The following is a 21,912-nucleotide window of genomic DNA, read 5'->3' as shown; positions in this document are numbered from 1 at the left end:
TTTAAATTATTTGATCTTGTGATTTTTTTAATGAATAATTTGAAAGTCTTCCAATTGACTATTTTTTTCTCCACCCATTAAAAAATTATTTACCTATACAATTTGTATACATGTTTTATAAAGTTTGTAACATTTTAAAAGTTTTCTAAAATTGAGGGCGCTATAATAAAAGAAACTATTAGGCACAAGTTTTCAAAGCCTGTCCATTACTACACAAATGTTGATGTGTGTTTATTAATATGACTTCTTTATTACCAAACAACTATTTTATGTTATCTTGCCTATACAAAACTCCTATTAAGGGGACACCTTTAGGACCTAACAAGTGACCTCTTAATAGTGGTGTCCCTGAATAGGCGTTTCCAAAAAGAGCTTTTAAAGCTGGACTCCAGCAAAATATACATTTCTTTATGGTAGGCCTATTATGATTTGTTTTTTTAGCCTGTAGGTTGCGACGGCCAATTGAATTCAATATCAAAACTAGATCGATGTGGAGTATGTAACGGCAATGGACAAACCTGCCAAGTAATCAAGGGTCAACCTTTCAAATTAAAAAGTGGTAAAAGTCAAGGTAAATGAAAATGATACTTGTCTATCTTAAATTAACACTGTGTTAATGCTTCCATGTTAAAAAAGAAAATGATGATGGTGGTATGTTGGACTAGTTCATTATGGTACAGGGGTGTTCTGGAACTTTTTACTTTTGTATCTAAGCCCTCCTTCTGGAGAGCATGGGCTATTGTTGGTTTATCCAGGTAAGCTGGCACGAAATTTACTACTTTTGGTTTGTGTAATTTCAATCAAACAGGAGTGGATGTTGTATATACGTTTCCCCAAGGAGCCACAAATATAATGATTCGATATCGAGGAAATAACTACATAGGAGTTAGAGGAACAATGCTAGGTGCAGAACGCGGTGGACTGAACCAATTTCCTCCTGCCAGCCGAGCAGGAACGTACATGGTCTCGGGGACAAGAGTACGATATATGACTGAAAGGAGAGGAAAGAAAAGGATTGTAATTCAAGGACCTATACCAAATGCGATGCAGTTAACGGTATGAGTAAGATTCATATTACTACTGATAATAGAAAAACTCCAAAAAGCGAGGCAAGCCATCCTTATTCAATATTTTAAACTTTATTTGTTCATCGTAATTAATGTTCTTTTTATCAATAAACCATAAAAAAGTGATTTTAAATATTACCTTATAGAAATAAAATCCATACAGTTTAAACCACATTCAAGCATGACCAAAAATAAATATAAAAAAATATTTACTGGATAAATCCACATGTAATTTAAAGAAAAAGATTTATTTTGTAAGTGAAATCAATCTTTTTATTTTAATAACTTTATTACAACTATAAAATGGCTTATTCAAATACAGTAGTGATCTCTATTTGTTTTGGGGTGCGATACATCTTTAAACCAATTATTATTATTACATACTGTTTCACATTCATTGATTTTTTTAAATTACAAAATTCAAACACAAATCTCATTTTACTCCGCCTCCTGAATGTTTTGTTTATTGAAAAAAATTCTAATATAATACTTTTGCTTTGTGTACTCATTCGTAGGTTATGTTTGTGTCTCCAGCAACTGAACTAGAATATGTATATTATAACTACACAGCAGGCTATTATTGGAAAGAGTTAGGCTGGTCTGAGTGTTCAGTATCCTGCAATGGAGGTAAGGAATATTGGCACATAATAAAGCCTGTCCATTGGCAGCTTGTTTAAAGGAGGGGTACATTTAACATCCACCGGAATGGACAGGAGTCTTTTACCATCTTTCAGAATGGACATAACACTTTAAATTATGAATTAAAAGTATAACATTTAACTCTTTGGGCAAACTAAACATGTAACATTAAATAAGACTTGACTGATTCAATTTATTCATTTACAAACTACAGTACATAATAATTTCACTTCAGATGAAATGAAATTAGAAATGTACATTGTGAAAACTACTAAAAACCTATAAAGTGGATCTGGCTAAAGTCTTACTATAAAACGTATTTAATTTAGTTAGATTGTGAAACCTATTGTTGAAAGTGAAACTTATTTTCAAATGGTTCCTTTTAACTTGAAGTATTTATGTGATTTAATGATGACTTTTTTTCACCTTAAGCTATCCCGTTTAAAGATTACATAAATTATATTTCTGATGATTTCATCTTGCCTCTGTTTGTGCTTGAAGCAATCAAATGACAGAGTCTGTCCGCTTTCAGTAGTGTTGATATTTTAATCCAATCATCAATTTGACAAATTGAGACACGCCAGGAATTTTCTTTTAAAATTTTATTTGTAGTCGGCCTTGACACATTTCAGTGTGATTTCAGATGTTCAAACTTTTATTTTGATCAAGGGTAGTTTTAAATTACAATAGTTTAATTGGAAACATATCTTCGCCATATGCTCGCCCTGTGAAACCAATGTGTACTTCTCGCAATTTGTCGATTGTAATTGTTTATTCTCGTATTTATTTGCTTTGACTTCTATCTATTTCTATACATTTATTTTAACTGTCTAAAAATATAGAATGAATAAAATATAAAAAAGCAAAACAATATAAATTAGAATCCAATAAAGTTTCTCCATAATCAAGGTGTCCTCTGAATAGGATGTTGACTGTAGTGTTAAAACATATATATATTGCCCCATTTGTTTCACAGGAAAGTGTTCCCTTAATCTCCTATTAAACAGGAGTGTCCCGAAATTCTGTAGATATACCAAAAGTGCCTTTTGTATTTTCAGCAAATCTGCAGCATAAGGAAGGTGACTTCAACCTAAACTCAAATGAAGAAGGTCCCATATTTATGACATTTATGATAGAATCCCCCTGAAAAAATAATTAACAACATTTTGGTTGAATATGCCATTTTAATGTAACATAATTGTTTTTAATGGTTTTTGGTTGAACTTAACCATTTATTTTGTCATTTTATAAGTGAACTTTATTAAAACTTCAAAATAAAATATTCAAAGTCTGATTTAATTAATCTTAATTGTTTTATGTTCTTCGGGGACAATACATCTGTAAACTTGCATGATATCAATTTGTTATCTGAATCATTGATATCATGGGCTAGAAATACTCCCAGGAATATTTACATGCAGCATGGCAATTTGCCATCTATTTGGATCAATGGACTGAGGGTTAAAAATGATTCCAATTGCCACCCAAGATCATTGCTGCAAGGATCTATATAACATAATATCAACCTTTGATTTAATTTGCAGCTGTTTGCTACAGGAGACATACAATAATAACCTGATTGCTACAGTAGCTATAGAGTGTAACACATTTTGAAACTAAAATAGTTTAAAATAAATATCTGGTGAACGTATGAATAAATTACCTCTATTTTCTTGGAAATGGAAACCGTAGAAAAAACCTGTGAAGGGAATTCTGAAATTAGAGTTATACTGTAACAATAACATTATCAACATTTAACTTGTAGTTATAGTGCAGTTTTTTGAGCTGCAACACAAAATGACAGTTACAATTATTAGTTTTACCAAGAAATTCAATTTGGATCACTTACTTGATAATATGAGACAAAGATCTCACACGGCATACAGATTTTGAATCAGCCAAAATTCATACAATTTAAACATCAAATTACATTATTAGGACAAACAGTGTCTTTGTCTTTGTTAACCTTCTGTATTTTTACAGACACCAAACAATTTATATTTTCAAACAAAATATCTTTGCATTATTTTGAAGAAGTGGATTCCTTGTTTCATATTAGAAAATTGCAATCAAACTAGGTTACCATAGTAGCATTTTACTCCCTTTTGATTGGTTCTCTAAATCTAAAAGTTTTATGGATTATTTCATTTGTTCTTTAGGGGTGTTGGAATATTTAGTTAGCATTTAATCAAGCATGAGATAAATTATCTTCTTGTGGTTTTTACTTTATTATCTCCTGATCTTTAATGGAAACCATATGTTTGTCTGCACTTGTAATATATTAAATATAGATCTACTAATATTAATATCTTTATATGTAAATACCCTTTTTATTAGTCTACGCAACCAAAGATATTGTTTTTCTGTTTATGTTGGTTAAAATCCCAGTGGCCCTACAATAAGTAGGCCTATGTTGTTTGGTAGTCTGATAACTTTTAATACAATTTATAAGATTTACAAAAGATTACACCAGATTATTTTGAAGACAAGACTAATACATTTAGAAATGCAAACTTGCTATATTTTTGTTCTCATTTGTGTGGTATCAGTGGTTTCTAAAAATGTTGTGGATTCATCATTTACAGGGAAGTGGGTCACAAGGCAGTTTGGTAAGAGTATTATTTTGTGTTTACAAATGGCTCAAAAGAGTTAGTTCTTTTTTCTTTAGTTAATTCTTTTTCTTGATTAATTTACTATATATAATATGAACTTTCTATACATTATAAATAATGGTAAAAATGTTTTGTTTTTGTTTTGTTATGATGAAGAGGTAATTGGAAGTTATGGAGAAAGAGGACAATTCATTTTGCAGGCGTTTTCTGATATCATTGTCTTTCAACTTTTTTCTTTTTTATCATTCTCTTTCTTTCATTAAAAGTATTCAATCATCATAATTATCATTCTTTTCCATTGTTATGATTTTATCAACTTAAAAAGAAGAAAGTCTTCTAACATTATTTAAGTTTGCTTTGTCAATCCATGACTTGTCTTCTTGTTTTTCTTTTCTTCATTATAATGATTATAGACATTTTATCCTATTTTATCTTTACATGATTTTCTTTATGATTATCAACATTTGCACTCTTTTCCTTATCATAATTATTGACATCATTTCATTGACAGAACCATTCATCCATTTTTCCTCTTTCTCGTTTTTAATCACAATTACCATATTTTCCAATGTTATTCAATAATCAGCAACATTAAAATTTATTAATAATAATATCAAGGTTGCAATATCTTCAAAGTTTTCCATCTGAGCCATATGGTCTTGGGCTGTAAATTAACCTGTCCCAGCTTGACTTCATCAATGTGGAAGCATGTGCCTAACACATATCAAACTTAAATATGAAATATTATATCATTTTTCCCCAATTTATGGTATATTCAAATTTGTATGTGATTTTCTCAGAGTTTTATAAAATCAAAACTGTTAAGATATATGTAATTTGGACATTTTTAGTATCAAGTAACAGAGTCTGGTTACTCATGCTGTTATTTTGGTCATTAGAAATGATAAATTTTACAAAGTAGAAAACAATTGAACATAGTTTAGATACCATGGTTAAACAAAAGGTTATTCAATGTTTGATTCACCTTTTCAATGGCATTAGCTCCTTTTATTTAAATAGTCTAGTTTAAATGTCTGGAATATTAAATGTGTCAAATTGGAATATTAAACATTTTTAATTTTGAATGATGTATACAATTTTATACATGGTTGAATCCAAGATTTTAAAATGCAGAGAGGCTTAAAAATAGTAAATTATTAAAAACTGTTATATATTATAAATATTATGTACAGTAAACATCTTCCTTTTCAGAAGACACCCCGATACTTTCTCATGAAATGAATGAAAACCAAAATATACGTTTTAACACTGAAGCCAACCCCTATTTAGAGGACAATTTCTGTGGTCCCGAGAGTGTCAACTAGGGATTTACTGTATTTTATTGTATGTTATTAAAAGTCATTATTTAAGTTATTACAGTGTGCAGTGGTTAATATTGGACAGCGTTAATCTAATTGTCACAAATACAAGGAGTACATGGTTCATTAAATGTGAAAATTACCATAGCAAAAGTAAAAGAAGATTTATTGAAATTGATTAATTTGAATGCAGAGTCACAAATGTGGTCAGATATCACCTATTACTCACTATTGTTCTCATAAAATGGTACTCTAGTAGGGTTAACATCAGTCACAAGTTCTTGGGTTCAAATCCTGATTCTAACTTTAATCCACCTAAAAAAAAAAGCTTGGAAATTTATTTATTTATTTATTTATTGTAAAACCCTATAGACTGTAGAACAGTTAACACAAAAGTAATAAAATGAAAGCACCATGTTGGTTCTCACAATATGTAAGGTTATTTTTTGATGGCTCTTTGCATTTGATACAATTGGTCTATTTTGTGCCTAGCTTACCTGGATAAACTGACATTGGCCTATTATCTCCGAGAAGAGAGCTACATTTTATCTACATCCTAGCCACACTTTTATATAGCATTAGAATTGTCCTCATCAATTGTTAACTAACATTGTGTTTAATTAAATGCATAGAAAATAATAAAAAATAATTTGAATACAGAACCTTTTATCGGGGTTCAGGAAAATCAGAATTTTAAAATCTTAAGATTTTAAGAAATATGTTTTGACTATGTATAAATACAGAATTAATTTTAAGTTAACTTTAAGTTAAGTAACTTTTAAATTACCGTATCAGCTGCCTTTGTTGAAAATTATGAATAAGATAGTGAAGGAACAGTGCTGACCATGCATGAAATTGCATCCCTGGTAACCACAAAATTACTGACACTGAATAAACCTCCCACAAACTAATGAATCAACCAACCTACCCCACCTCGGAAAAATTTAGCTAGCGACTTTTTTTGTAATTATATTTTATACCAATTATCTTTCAACTGGCTAATATCACATCTGTTTGTTTTATATGGTAGATTTTTTTTCAGGATTGATAGTAGTAAAGTTTGGTTCACACTTGCACAATGGTGTACGCACAACACAGTGGTTGACCAATCACAAGGAACAGTTTCGATGATCCATTGTATCATGATTGGTCAATTTACTTGGGGTGTGGGCCTATTTTACGTGTGCATGTTGATGTGTTTGAATTAAATAATTTTAAAAAGCAGGACAATGTGAAAGGTTTATAGCCCCTCAAGAGTATCACTATAGCATGCTCTAACTACACTCATAAATCAATAGTAATAAAACCTCATTGGCAATAAAATGGTTGAATAATTCAATAATAGTTATTTACAATTAAGTGAAAGTTAACATTTCGGAAGTAGAAATTCAGTTTAAGTGTTTGTTTTTGTTATTTTGTGTTTTTTCTGTTTTACTTTAAAATATGCATACAAATATTAATTTTTTTTAAAATAGGCCTACTACAGGTGAAGTACGAAGAAAAGAAAAGTGGCTCTTTCATTTCATTAAATTGTTTAAATATGTTCAGTATAAATACAATATTATATTTAGACATTTTATTTCCACGTGTTCGCTAAATTATTAGAAAAAAATATTTGAGACATTCAAATTGTAGTGACAAAAAGTGTCTGTTTACGTTAAGTGTTCGCTTATATGATGTACCAAATTCACTATTACTAATAAATTAAATAATTATACAACTTTATGATAAGCACATGTACAGTATTACATGGTTGAAAATCCAAGAAATGTTTAGATTTTAAGCTTGTTTAAACATTTTTTAAACAGTTTTTTTGGGTGATAAACAATGCTAATTACGTAGGGAAATAAGAGACTCAGAGACAATAAGTTGTCTTTCGCTGTAAAAATTTACATTTCATTTTTAAAGGTGAAAAAGGAAGTTTAATCAGTTGTGTGAGTGTGGAGTCTGGAGAGGCATTGGATGACAGCTTCTGTGATCAAAGTAAAAGACCAAAAGAAAACTTTGAACATTGCAATAACCAGGTGTGTCCACCAAGGTAAGGGGATCAAGAATTATTTTGTATACTGGTGAGGCAACTCCTACCACACATGTAGATGGTGTGTTAGAATGTCCCTAGTAGATTCATATTTAGAGTCGATCAATTAGACCGTGATCTACTAATACTCATGATCTACTTGCTCATGATAAAGTGATTTATTTACAACAGTTAAATGTGGAAAATTGTTTGCCACCCGCCATTTTTCTACATCCTTATGTACATTTATATATACATATGACAGGCATAGCAGAAACTACAATGATGTAGATGAGGAAACATGTGAGAATAAGAAATCTTCTATGGTGTACATCCGATAGCACACTTGACAGACATGAGAAAGATCTTCATTTTACTGAGTCTGTTGCGAGGTATTGATGTACAGTAGTACAGTGTGTATTATCTTTTCTGATTTCTTTTTCAGGTGGCATACAAATCCATGGAGTGATTGTTCAACAAGCTGTGGTCAAGGGGTACAGCAACGTATAGTAACTTGCTCACAGGATCTACCTGATGGTCAGTCTATATCAAAGGTATACCAGGCTTGCCAAGGACAAAGACCTCCATCACAGAAGACATGTAACCCCCAACCTTGCCCACATTGGCTTACTGGCAATTGGTCTGAGGTGAGTATAATGGAGAGAATAATTTAGTCAAAATAGGCCTATGTTTCAAATGGAAACAAAGTATTGCAGACGCTGTTCAAAATATTACGAGTAAATTTTAACTGCAGGAGGATATCCTAATTTTTTGTCAAATTGAACTGGCCTGAATGGAAAGAAAAAATTTTGTGACTTTTTTGAAAAGTTTGATTTTCATGGAGACTAGTATTATGACTATTATTTGTAAATTCTTAAGCAATATAGTTTGTGGGAAATGTTTATATAAAGAGTAAACATAAAACAATGTACCAACAAATTATTCTTCCTGGGCTCCTGGACTTATTATGAGTCACTTATACATTTAAAATGCTCAAAATGTTTTTCCGGTTAGCGACAAAACCATGTTCCGTTTTTCATTCTATTTAAATATTGACCTTGAGATTTTATGGCATATACATGGCATGTAGTTAATTATGTTTTGTTTCATACTAGTTCCATATTTATTACACATGCTAGCTACAATTGCCTATATACTGTAATTTATTTTTAAAAACACCTTGTTTTCTTGTTTGTTTTTTTTGTGATTTTAACTGGTATTCTTTATCTCCAGAGCTTAAAAACTTATAAATAATGTGCTGAATTAACTTTAAATTCTGTCTTGTGAATATATATTTATTTATTTATTCTGTCTTGATACTGAATGACACATTTAGTGCTAAAGCATTGATTTCAAAAGTTGTTCAGTAGAGAAACATTAACAATATAATAAAAATAATTCAAAGACAACTAACAAAGTATGATTACTACTGGTTGAGGATCCTGTGATTGAAAACAAAAATCCAATCCCAAAGACATTGTTTGTGTAGAGCACTATTCTTAAGGCCCATTTACACTATGATGCTTTTGAAATATAATTAAATGGAAAAACAACATTAAAGGCCCATTTACACTAGGATGATAACGACCGACGATAAATAGACAAATATGCATTTTTCATACATAAAACAAAAGAAATATAAAAACTTTTCATTCTAGAACTATAGAATAACCATCTATGCTTCCTTTGATGACAATGATATTTTCACACGTCCAATCAAATGACGTCATGATTAGTAAGAGCAATAATATTGTGACAATACAACGATTTTATTGTTTTTATTTATCATGACGTCATTTGATTGGAATTTTAAAAATATTATTTTTATCAAAGACAGCATGAATGATTATCCTATAGTTCTAGAACGAAAACCTTTCTAATTTATTTTGTTTTATGTAAAAAAAATGCATGTTTATATATTTATCGTCCATCGTTATCGTCCTAGTGTAAATGGGCCTTTAATGTTGTTTTTCCATTTAATTATATTTCAAAAGCATCATAGAATATGTAATATATAAACAAGTACATTTACTTGCAGTGCTCTGTAAGTTGTGGCGATGGTATAACTACTCGCTATGTTCAATGTCAAAATCATCAAGAAGTGGTTGTTACAACGGGCTGTGACCCAGACACTCAACCAGATACGCAGAAGACTTGCTCCACAAGAATTCCATGTCACTCACCAAAGAGTAAGTTAATAATAGTTTTGTTTACGTTAATTACAAAAATTTTTTATGAAAATGCATGCAAAAATGAAAAAAAAGTTGACATTTGATTTGATTAAAAAACATTTCTAGAACCAATATTGGAAAGTGAAGAAGAATTTATTCAAGTTGAAACAGGAGCTTTTAATAGTGGTCCAGACTCAACTACTCCAAGGTAGAGGTACCATAATCCATAGCCATAATATAGGAAATGGTTCGCGGAAAACTAGTTCCGTGTTTCTGATGGTCGAGACAGTCTTGGATAAAGACTATGAACCCTAGGTTCAGTGTACACAAAATATTTGAGTAGAGTGTTGCCTTGTTGTGTTTTTTCACACACAACCACTGCCCGGGACAATGAGACAGTCAAGTCAATCTATTTGGTACTTTTAAATTTTAGATAACACAATTTATGATTATCTATTATTGGTCCCACTACTAATGCTGCCAAGAAACTGTTATTTATTTATGTAATTTAACATAAGTGAGTATAAGTTATAGTGCCTAAACCCTTTACTACCTTACATCCTTGTTTAGCTTTGTGACAGGTGAATTTGGGGACTGCAGCGCTACTTGTGGTGAAGCTGTAAAGACTAGATTGGTAACATGCAAAGTTGTCTCAGGGTTCTCGCAGTTGGTCACAGACCTTCCCGATTTTGAGTGCACAGGTTCAAAGCCAGAAACAACTGTACCATGTGACCTTTCCAGTTGTGAAAATGAAGATAACAATATATTTGGTAGTGATTACGGCAGTGGCGGTATTCCTCGTTATATGTGGCGGTTCAATGGGCATACAGAGTGCAGTCTCTCTTGTGCTGGAGGTCAGTGCATTTATGTATTGGTTAATAATATTGAAACTGGCTATTTCTCCTATTTTCCATCTAAGTTGTTCCCATTAATTTACCAAAATCATACAAACGATCTCAAGCTAAGTGTTTTTTAAAAATAAAAAGCTCTTGAATTTCATGTGGTGATGTTTGCAATTGGACTTGAGATTTTTTTGTACTTGATCGTTTAAAAGTCTTTTTAATCAACCAAGTGACCCACAATCATCCAATCAAATAACTGGAATTTATTTAGGCTTGTTATAATAATGACAATCAACTTATTATTAAATGTAATATTTTGTCTAGGATATCGTGAATCAATTGTGTCTTGTTATGACTATGAATCAACTGATTTCGTTAGTGATGTGTTCTGTGACATTGAAAATAAGCTGCCAGTCTACCGAGACCTTTGTAATGACTTCCCATGCCCTCCAATGTAAGTCTAATATATTTTAATACAGTATCATATTTTATATATATATTTTATATAATTATAAAGTAAAATAAAATTTATTAACAAAAGAAATTTTGCAAAATATTTATAGTTTTACCCTTAATAATACTAAAACATTTTCTTGAAACATTCCTGTATAATTATAATTTTTTAAAATCTTAATATTACACAGATATTGCTCTTTTGTCTGTCGGTTGCTAGTGACATTATGGTTAAGTACCATATTAAGTCACTGACAGTAGCAGTAAAAAGTCTTTTTAATTGCCAAAAGTTTCAGTTCAATTATTTTGGGGTGGGACATGGTGATAGGACTGCTATGCCTTCCTGATTGTCTTGATATATCAACCTTGTATGATGCTACACTATAGGAGTATTTAACTGGACTGATTTGATTATCAGCAGATCTAGCTCTTCAAACTCCTCGCTGTTTGTATTTGCGAACGACCAGTCGAATACGCCTAATTTATTTATCTGTTTATTTTTATAGGTGGCAACTGGTCATTTACAGGGAGTGCTCTGCGACTTGTGGAGGTGGTGTTCAAGAGGCTCACTATCTCTGTATGCAGAAATTTGGAGCGAATTATGTGAAGACAGTTCATGACTATATGTGCAAAGAACATAAACCAACATCGACGAGACCATGCAATGAAGTGCCATGTGACGCTGAATGGGTACCGGGAGAGTGGTCTATGGTAATGCTTCTTGGCTAACATACTTACTAAGCCTTTGTAAGAATCTGTTATGCTTTGCAAGTAGAGGTTGAAGCATAACTCTAATTATATCTACACTCTTTGAACCAAAATCTTGTACAATTTGACATCAAAAAACTAATAGCGCCCTCAAGTTGACATATTTTGGACAGACTTTCATATTTTGGCTGAATTTAGAACTCTTATGTTGATGCATTGTTAGTAGACCTACTGTTTAGATTGATTAAAACTTCAAAAAAAATGTATACCGTATATTTACTTGTTTATGTCATTGCTGTTTGTTATTAATAGTGTTCAAGAGAATGTGGTAATGGTATGCGTCGACGCATGGTCTATTGTCGTCAGAAGACCGTTGACCGACAGATTGTAGAAGTTGACCCATCTCTTTGTCCCGCTGACCAAAAGCCTAGAGAGACTGAAGACTGTAATCAGATAGACTGTGAGCCAGAATGGATTGCTAAAGAGTGGTCAGACGTAAGGGATCATGTCAAAATTATTCTACTGCAGTAACTATATTTTTTCCTGCAAAAACGTATTAAAGTACTTTCGTTTATAAACTTGGAAGTTTTTTTTTTCCTCTTTTGTGGTTAACCACCACCTTTATTCATTCAATCTTTCATATGTATTATATTCACAATTAATGGAAGTTTATAATATTTTTTTATTTAGTGTTCGACGACGTGTGGTGAAGGGCAAAGAATTCGAGTTATACTCTGTGTGCAGCAAACTGGCAGCAACAGAGTTGAGATTGTTTCGACATGTGACTGGGACCAAATGCCAAATAGAAGTGAAATATGTAGACAGAAGAAGTGTGTCGGTACGATCTTAAGTTATTTTGAGTTAAGCCTTTATTTTGATAAATATAATTTATTCAATTTGATATGTGTCTACTATAAAGCCATTAGAACGTAACACAACGTGACGTATCGACGCAAAGTGCTGTATTGCGTAATCAAAAGTGGGAATCGACGATGCAACAGTGCCGGAAACATTGCAGGTTTGATTTCAGGACAGGCGGGGGGGGGGGGGGGGGGGGGGGGGCAAACACAATTATTGGAATGGAATTTTCTTACATTGCATATGTTGCGCTACGTTGCTTTGCTAGTGGGAACCAAGCTTTAGTTCTTAATGTTACTCATTCATTGTAAAGACTTCTAAAGCACAATATATTAATAGCAGTATTTAACTACCTTATTATGTTATGCAGAAATATTGGGAAACAATACAAGTGTGATTCAAACGAAGCGAATGAATAAAGTGCGTCTACAAATTGGCAACACCGCAAAGTTATACGAAGGCACTACCGTCCTCATAAAGTGTCCAGTAATCAATTTTAAAAAGACTAACCTACTCTGGACCAAAAATGGTATACCTATTTCACGGGGCGATGGAAAATTCCAGATTCTGCAAGACGGGACCTTGAAGGTTTTGGCGATTGAGAAAGAAGACCGCGGTATTTATACGTGTCACGCTGGTGATGTCAGTGAAGATTTCAATCTGCTTTTACATGAAAGTTAGTTTAATTTATTATTGTTTAGACATATTTATATTATCTAATTCTTATTGTAAGAATAACAAATTATTTCATCAAATGGACATTTGTTATTTGCAATTGAATTCAAAATGAAGTAATTACTGAAAGTTTATATTTTTTAATGTTGCAGATGATGATGGACTGTCAGGAAGGTAAGGAAATACTGTATGACTTATTTTTTACGCTACTTTCCTAGGGAGGAGTGTATATACAATAGACACGTTTCTCGCTCGCGACCAATCAGAAATAGTGGGTATAGATTTGTAAACAAACCAACACCGCTCTCGCCTAGTGCGTGTTGAAGCATAGCGAAATGGCGACTGCCGAGTGCTTTTGTTGCAAGGTGCATCATAAATGTTGTATATGTTGGATAAATCGTGAATTTAACTACACAAAATCACTGAATAATATTCCTGTTTTTAATTTTCAAACACTTGCTGAGTGGTTTGCGTCGGCTCCGAAGGATAGTGGCGCAAAATCTTGGAAATTTTTTAAGGAAAGGTACGTGACTACGTCCACGATGTGCTCGGGTCTCTCCGCTCGCCCGGTGGCGTTGCCTGATGATGCGGTACTTGGTCTACTAGGCCTAGGAGGCTTGGGTGTCTGTTTAAGCGCCGAAGAACATCACATAATACATGGAAGATGCAATAGGAGCATGAAGAAGAATGAAAGATAATAATTAATATATTTACGCAACATTTGTCAATAAAATCAACAGTTAACATGTATTAAATGCACCGTAATTATATATGTCAAACCAAAAATGACAATACATAAATAAAGTCGATGATTCCGAACCAAATGCCCAAATAATTCTACAGTGAATATAAAACATAAGTTTAGAAAATAAATAACATCCTTACCATGCCATTCCATCAAAAGGCTAGTTTTGACGATTGCTTTTTAAGATGATCATCTCTCAGTTCTCCCATGCTTTAACATACCTCTCGCTGTGTTTGTTTACCATTGTATACCCACTAAAAGGTCAAACTGACGGTGACCTCGCGAGCACAAAACGTGTCTATTGTATACACTAGAAAGACCTTTTTTATTTTCATTTTCTTCATATGAGGGTTTTTTTTCTGTTTATCAATGAAATTTTATTTTAATTCTATCAACAGTAATTCTGCCATTGGTTGGGATAAAGATCCGTGGAGCAGTTGTTCTGTAACCTGTGGTGGTGGTTTTAAATCTCGAAATGTGACATGCGTTGAGACTCAGAATGACAAGAAGGAAATGCTCCCTGATCAAGAATGTTTGAACTTTGGAATTAAAAGGCCTAATGATACCATACCATGTAACAAGGGCAGATGTGCAAACCAATGGAAGGTTGAGCCATGGGGATCTGTGAGTATCCAGTGGTATTTTTTCTTTCACTCTACCGTTATGAAAATGTTGTACTGTGTTATTGTTTTGTGATCCTTTAAATTCATGACTTTTAATGAACATAAAATAACCTTTTTCATTTTCTCAGAGGCCAAGCAATTTTAACTTGTAAACCAAAATTACAATTAAGCAAACAAGAGATCTAATTTTCTGCATAACCCATACCAGAACAACAAAAACCATATGTACAATTAAAAGTTTAGTATAATAACACCACACCTATCACCTTTTACCTGTTATTTGTGACACAATTTCAGTCTTGTCATTTTATACCTTTTTTACATTCTGGAAGTGCGCACACAGACAGGGCATCAGCGCCAGTGTTTTTGTTTTGTGTCCGCCTTGATGTATTACTAGGCAATGTTAATGGTTTATAAGTTTATATGTTATACAATTATTTATATATCTTTCTCTTTCTTTTGTTTTCTCTTTTCCCCATAAATTCATCTGTTGTTTTCTTTTAAACCATTTTTATTTTGTTACTAGTGTTCTGGCAAATGTACAGAGTCGTATACTGCCTATAAGATGAGGCGAGTTTACTGTGAAAACGGGGATGGTGTAATGATTCAAGGCAAAAACTGTGATAGTGCTAAGAAACCCAAGAGATTGTACCCTTGCCGAACAATGAGGTGCAGGCCAGAGTGGAGAAAGACGAAGTGGTCTGAGGTACAGTATAGTAGGCCTAGGCCTTACATATGATTTTATATTTAAATGAGTGGTTTTTGGTGAGGTTCACATATGCATTGAATTTATTTTTATACCAGAGCTGCTTTATTTCCATTATGAACATGAGTGCTTGGTATTACAGCAGTTTGAATTAAATTAACACTATTCAAACTTTCCTTATTTAAATTAACAGCAATTGTTAAAGTTATGATATATATATATATATCTATAAAATAAATAACACAATATTATGTTAATATTTTATGTATGTTATATAACACATCTTTTAGTGTTCTGCAACATGTGGACCTTATGGATTCCAAACAAGAAAAATTGATTGTGTTTATGGTGGAACAAAAGGATCAGCACCAACAAACTTTTGCAACGCTAGAGGGCAGCCTAGCGTCATACAACAATGCAACCAACAACCTTGTGAAAATAGTAGGTTAAACAAAATTTATTATGTTGAGTATTATGTTAAAAGGTAAATGTATTCCTCTACAGTAGCTTAACAGGAACCCTATTGACCTAATGGTAGCCATCAGTGTAATGCCTACCCAAATGAACAACACTATTGAATTCCCTATGATACTGAGAACTTCAGGTGATTATAGAGCCCAAGTTGAAAGGTCTAATCTATATATAAATTTATGTAAAGGCAAAATTTTATAAATCGCGCGTTATTTCTAGAATGTTTACTCGATGGTATATAAAGTTGGTTCGTACTTTCGGTACTGATTTTAACCACCTGATGTAACCCTGTTTACTAACTAAAGTTCGATAATTAGTTATTGACAATTAAAACAAATTTAGGTTCAAATGATTTTCCCCAAATAGGGGTGTTTTCCAATCGTGGTATACACTGTCTAATGGATGTCCATCTTGAAAAATACCCACACACAATAATACAAGGATGCTTCGCATTTTCCTATCTCCTCCTACGATAATTGTTTTTAATGGCTGAAAACTCTAGTATTTAAAAATGCTGTTAATACTCATTTTGTTTTGTTTCCTAGCTATTTTACTTTATTGTTTGTAACATTAATTTTATGCTTGTAGTGAAGAACTCGGCTATAATATTTGATGCGGTGTTTCTTTTTAATTCACAGTACCTTGCAAAGATCTTGCTCATTACTGCCCACTGGTGAAACAACTTGACCTATGCAACTCTGACAGCTATCAAATACAATGCTGTCAATCATGTTCCACTTGAGAAAACACCATGATGACATCATCACCATCATTGATGTCATAATAATGAAAACATCAAGCTGTGATGATAATCATATTTCTAGTTATTCAATTTGAACTGTTGGTGGAGTTTAGACACTTGTGTACAGGATTGCTCCGAGGCAAGCATATTTACCTATAAATTAAAAGCTACAGTGTCTATAAACCAATGACATATTTCAGTCAAATTGAACTGTTCAGTAGTGTGTTAATGAATATAAACAAAACAGAACAAACAATGTAGTGTTTCTGCCAAAAGCATGAATCTATTTCAAACCACTGCTTGTATTTTGATATTGTACATAAATATTAGTGCGTAAATTCATTAATTTTGCTGTCATTTTCCAACATATATCATGCTGTATTTATATCTCTAATGAATTGAATTCTTATTTTTTTTCTAAATAAAGTAAATTGTATTAACAAATGTATTGTAAAATTTTTATTTGCAAAATCATTCAAATTTCGACCTTTTTGAAATCGAATTAATATGCACTAATATGTTCATGTATAGTACCATATCATTATCTTATAGTGTCATGGGACCACTTTATGTCGAAAAATAAAAAGGTCGAAATTTGGTCATTTTTCGAGAAAATCCCTGTACTATACTGCCCCGTCATGAAAGAACGACTCAACTGCATAAAGCAAAGTTTTGAGATAATCAACAATACGTGTTCTTGTTTTAGCTCTTCACGTGTGTAGATAATATTATTTTGATTAGCATAATAAACATGCGCAGAGGCGAAAAATGGTTACTATTGCATAATAAACATGCGCGTTAGTAACCAGTTTTATCGAAAAATAAAAAGGTCGAAAATTTGCCATTTTTTGAAAAATCCCTGTACTGCGCATGTCAATTGTGCTATCACAACCATCATAGCACAATTGACATGCGCAAAACCCATTATTCGTCTCTCTACTATAGTACAGGGATTTTCTCGAAAAATAACAAACTTTCGACCTTTTTATTTTTCGACATAAAGTGGTCGCATGACACTATAAGATGATGATATGGTACTATACGTGAACATATAGCAATATTAGTGCATATTAATTCGATTTCAAAAAGGTCGAAATTTTGGCCCGTGATTTTGCAAAAAATCCCTGTACTATAGTACAGGGATTTTCTCGAAAAATAACAAACTTTCAACCTTTTTATTTTTCGACATAAAGTGGTCGCATGACACTATAACGCCGACCATGGGTGTTCAACGCATGTCCCCTGGGGTTTCAAACGCCGCCCGTGGCACTAAGAGAGATAAGATGATGATATGGTACTATACGTAAAGCACAGAAATTTTCACAAAATATGACGAAATTTCTTCGACACGATGTGACATTAATATTAATTGATGATGAAATGTAATTTTATGTACATCATTAATTAGCAAATAAAGTTAATTTATCAGATCAGAAGTAAAACACTTGTTTTAAAATAACATTTATTTATAGACTACCTAACTATTCATACAAAACCAATTAATTGTTATTGTACATAATGCTTTAGGTATTTATGTGCTCAGCTGCAACCAAAGACAAACAATATACCAGAAGGTTTAGAGGGAGGGGGTTGCGGTAGGGGAGGGGGGTTGCGGTAGGGGAGGGTGGATAAATTAACCACCGTTTCTTCACAAGAAAATAATTTGAGAAAATATACCTAAATACTGTAACAGAAACTATTGTAACTATTAGAAATGCTTTTGAAAGACTGTCTTCTTGTGCATAAATATACAATGTTATATAGTATTTTATTTTGTAGATAAAAATTCACCACATCAGTTTAATATATCAGGTACCCAGTTGATGCTTTATGTATTTAAGGCTTGCAGCAGTTTACAAACAATACTAATGTACAAAATTACATTCTTAATGCCAATAATATCAATAAATTTATACAATTTTATGTACAAAATAGGTTCTAATAGAACATTTATTTATATATCTACAATGGGGAAATAGTGTTGCCAATTTATAATTACCTTTAATCAAGAAGGAAAACCAAGATTCAAGATTTTTAAAATATATAAAATTCATATAATGTACAAAATACAAAACGTTGATATCTTTTATATTTCTTTTTGAAATCTAAAAATAACATAACTCTACTACTTATTATATTACTATACATTATAATACTGTATAAATGTTGAGAAATATCTGATGAAATATAACTAAATTATTATTTTTAGTTGCTACTAAATTCATAGTAAGAAAAAACATTCATCTAGAGCATATTTAGTTTGGTATTTTATATATAAATACATATTATCATCTAATAATTTAATCTAGACTAACGTTACAATAGGTGCCTACATTTGGTGAACTAGACCTCTTAGTTTACATTTTTAGTAGGCCATCCTATAGGATAATATTTCCTGTGAGGCTAGTATGTTATACATGTTCTTTGCATGATAATTTACCTTATATCACCATTTTAGTAATGCTGTAAACAGAGTCGCACGATATTGTTCTATATTCCTATGGGGTTCAGCCATATGATTTATTCATGCATAGGTACAAATTCTAACATTTCTAATAATGTCATTTAATAATTAATCATCTATTACGTCCAAAGCAGGAATGGCAACAGTACTTTTTATAGAAGGCATACGAGCAAAGTCGTGCTTGAGCAACTTTATCACAGTATGTATAACGATCCGTGCACTTTGTGGAACCTGCGTAAGAAACAAATACATTGTTTACATATTCTGTACAATTCTACTAGTTCTCTAAATTTAATTTCTTCTGCTTGAGCTGCAGAAAATTTGATAGAAAATTTCTTCACACTAGCTATAATTAACATCAAACATTGATTTTGTCAGGCCTACATTACTTTTTTTCGATCACACACATACGTTTTGTATGAAATTTTAAATGATTTAGTGCTAACAGTTCTATTCTTAAACACTACACCCATTTTCCAACAATTATTCATCTGGCCACCAGACCAGACAGGCTCAGTTCAGTGTGAACATAGCTTAAACTACTCTCAGTATGACTATAACAGGGAAACAAAATGTAGCTACTGCAGTAACTGCAGTAAGATAATGATCTCTAAATAGTTGATTTTATAAAGGTAGTAGTATCATACTCACTTGGCTGTGTATTAAGTGCACACCGTAATTTGTTACATTCTTGTTGTGTGTCTGGTCTTTTACTTTCGTCACATTCATTTGATGCTTGCATATTGTGTGACATACATTTTACTTCTCTCGTTTGACTACCAGTACCACATGTTTTTGAACACTGCATAAAATAATAAACAGTTTTAAAATATTGTTCAAAGCTTTGCATAGTGAATTTAGGCACATCATGTGTGTCCAAAAGAAAATAAAGTGTGGTTGAAAATGTCTTGACGTTTTAATTGTTCTACAACCATATTCACCAGCATACCAGCTGAAACATTGACACATTCTCAACTAACTGTACTTTTTGAAAAACACACGATGTACTGCAAACCTAAGTTTAATCATAATCAGTGTTGACAAGAGAGATATTTATTACTCATTCATAAGATAAAATAAATTTTTTAATACAATATATTTTGTATTACAGATAAAATAAGTTAAAAAAGATGTTTTGAGAAGGCTTACCGTGGACCATTCTGTTTTTAACCACATTGGTGAACAGGACGTCAACTCGCATCTCTGTTCTTTCACAGGTTTTAAGCGGGCTGGACAAGCACTATCATCTAGTATTCGTTTAGGAATATTTTGACTTATGCACATCACATCACGTGCCTGAATGCCAACACCACACTCTACAGAACACTGAAATAGGAAGCAATATTTAGACACTCTCTTTGAAAATTCAAGATCACTTTAAACACTGTTACTATCATTCACTATCACTATCATTTATACAAAATTCTTGATACAGTATATTCAGTAAGATTGACAGATGAGTAAGCACTGTTTGATGGAAGCTGTACATTACACAGGGATCCTTTCATGTACCATCCACAACTGTGTGAAAATCAGCTCAGTTGGGCTGTGAGACACAGGTTTCTCTTCCTCACTTACATTTTGTAAATGACGAACAACCTTATTCAACATGTCCACATTTACAAGCTGGATCAGTAAAGTCAGTGCAAGTAATATACCTCAGTATATACAGAGATTTTACATCAGTGATATTTTTATATTTTTGCTGGCGATTGTCTACTTCAAAGGCAGTGTTGTAGTCACGAGAATTAAAGTGGTGCAGTGGTAAAAAAAACAATCCCCTGTGCAGGCCACAAGGTTGTCAATGGCCTCTGTAAAAAAACTTCTGAAAGGCACCCTTACCTGGCCCCACTCTGAGGCAAACCATTTTGCACCACATAGTTGACTATTGCATGCCTTAACCTCTCGTGGCTTTATTGAAACGTCACACTGACCGCTACCCATATCACCATGTAGACCAACAGTAGTACAGACAGTTACCCTAGCCATCTGGCCTCCACCACATTCTCGAGAACACTTAAAAGAAAACAAAAATTATATTCAAATCAGTTCATATGTTTGTATAGTTTTTCATTTTTCTGTTTCAAATGTCTATACAATAATTCTGAAATCAACTACTAGTCATAGGTACTATTAAAATGCTGATTGGATTGAAGGCAGGCAAAGAAAGTTTTTTTTACACAGAATTGCTTCATAAATGTTGGTGCTTCACTCCTTTTCGATTGTCCAATCCAAAAATGCAAATACCCAAACATACCTGTCGTGGCCAATCACCAATAAACCATTTAGTATCGCATGGTGGCCCTGTACACGCTATAGATTCCAGTGGTCTTGAATTAGGGTCACAACCACTTTCATCCACTTGAATCATGTTATCATCAACACAAGTTATATCACGACTTTGTACGCCATCACCACACTGTGCAGAACACTACAAATATAGTAAGAAAAATGTAGTATTATATATTTAAATATTTATTTATTTTAAACCATACCCCTTAACCCAGTAAGTATTTGTATTTTACATACCGTTTGCCACCTTCCTGTCTTCCACATAGTGCACCTTGCCATTGAGCACTCTTGTACCTTGTCAGGAATCTTACTGGCATCACAGTTACTCATGTCAACAATTGTTGTTAAAGAAGCAGATTTCTTTTGTTTGCATATCACCTGTCTCATTTGCATACCACGTCCACATGTTCTACTGCATTGGCTCCACATACCAACTTCCCACCTGTAGTAAAATAGATCAAATTCTCAATGTTTCCTTTAGTATCTGCAATGATTTAGTGGATCTTCT

At 32.5% G+C, this 21,912-nt stretch overlaps 2 protein-coding genes across 4 annotated transcripts in view; one reads left to right on the top strand and one right to left on the bottom strand.

The window, feature by feature from the left end:
- Positions 1-17,092, top strand: part of LOC140052012 (ADAMTS-like protein 1) — a 44,381-nt gene extending 27,289 nt beyond the window's left edge. For both annotated transcript variants that reach the window (XM_072097384.1, XM_072097385.1), the window contains exons 4-21: positions 442-571; positions 809-1,056; positions 1,583-1,694; positions 7,546-7,675; positions 8,100-8,301; positions 9,693-9,843; positions 9,952-10,033; positions 10,396-10,679; positions 10,992-11,121; positions 11,627-11,831; positions 12,141-12,323; positions 12,519-12,666; positions 13,057-13,362; positions 13,514-13,535; positions 14,505-14,730; positions 15,256-15,435; positions 15,726-15,876; positions 16,545-17,092. In XM_072097384.1, coding sequence (XP_071953485.1) covers positions 442-571; positions 809-1,056; positions 1,583-1,694; positions 7,546-7,675; positions 8,100-8,301; positions 9,693-9,843; positions 9,952-10,033; positions 10,396-10,679; positions 10,992-11,121; positions 11,627-11,831; positions 12,141-12,323; positions 12,519-12,666; positions 13,057-13,362; positions 13,514-13,535; positions 14,505-14,730; positions 15,256-15,435; positions 15,726-15,876; positions 16,545-16,648 — 2,994 coding nt within the window. In that variant the 3' untranslated portion in view covers positions 16,649-17,092. The remainder of the gene's footprint in view (positions 1-441; positions 572-808; positions 1,057-1,582; positions 1,695-7,545; positions 7,676-8,099; positions 8,302-9,692; positions 9,844-9,951; positions 10,034-10,395; positions 10,680-10,991; positions 11,122-11,626; positions 11,832-12,140; positions 12,324-12,518; positions 12,667-13,056; positions 13,363-13,513; positions 13,536-14,504; positions 14,731-15,255; positions 15,436-15,725; positions 15,877-16,544) is intronic.
- Positions 17,093-18,085: 993 nt separating this feature from the next.
- LOC140052011 (uncharacterized) overlaps positions 18,086-21,912 on the bottom strand; it is a 65,043-nt gene continuing 61,216 nt past the window's right edge. For both annotated transcript variants that reach the window (XM_072097382.1, XM_072097383.1), the window contains 6 exons: positions 21,642-21,846; positions 21,370-21,543; positions 20,955-21,128; positions 20,262-20,438; positions 19,764-19,914; positions 18,086-19,343 (listed from right to left, as the gene is read on the bottom strand). In XM_072097382.1, the coding sequence (XP_071953483.1) occupies positions 19,225-19,343; positions 19,764-19,914; positions 20,262-20,438; positions 20,955-21,128; positions 21,370-21,543; positions 21,642-21,846 (1,000 nt within the window). In that variant the 3' untranslated portion in view covers positions 18,086-19,224. The remainder of the gene's footprint in view (positions 19,344-19,763; positions 19,915-20,261; positions 20,439-20,954; positions 21,129-21,369; positions 21,544-21,641; positions 21,847-21,912) is intronic.

Source organism: Antedon mediterranea, chromosome 6 (genome assembly GCF_964355755.1).
Source record: "Antedon mediterranea chromosome 6, ecAntMedi1.1, whole genome shotgun sequence".
Lineage (NCBI taxonomy): Eukaryota > Metazoa > Echinodermata > Crinoidea > Comatulida > Antedonidae > Antedon > Antedon mediterranea.
The sequence above is the reverse complement of the archived record's forward strand: the minus strand, read 5'-3'. Positions and strand labels throughout refer to the sequence as shown.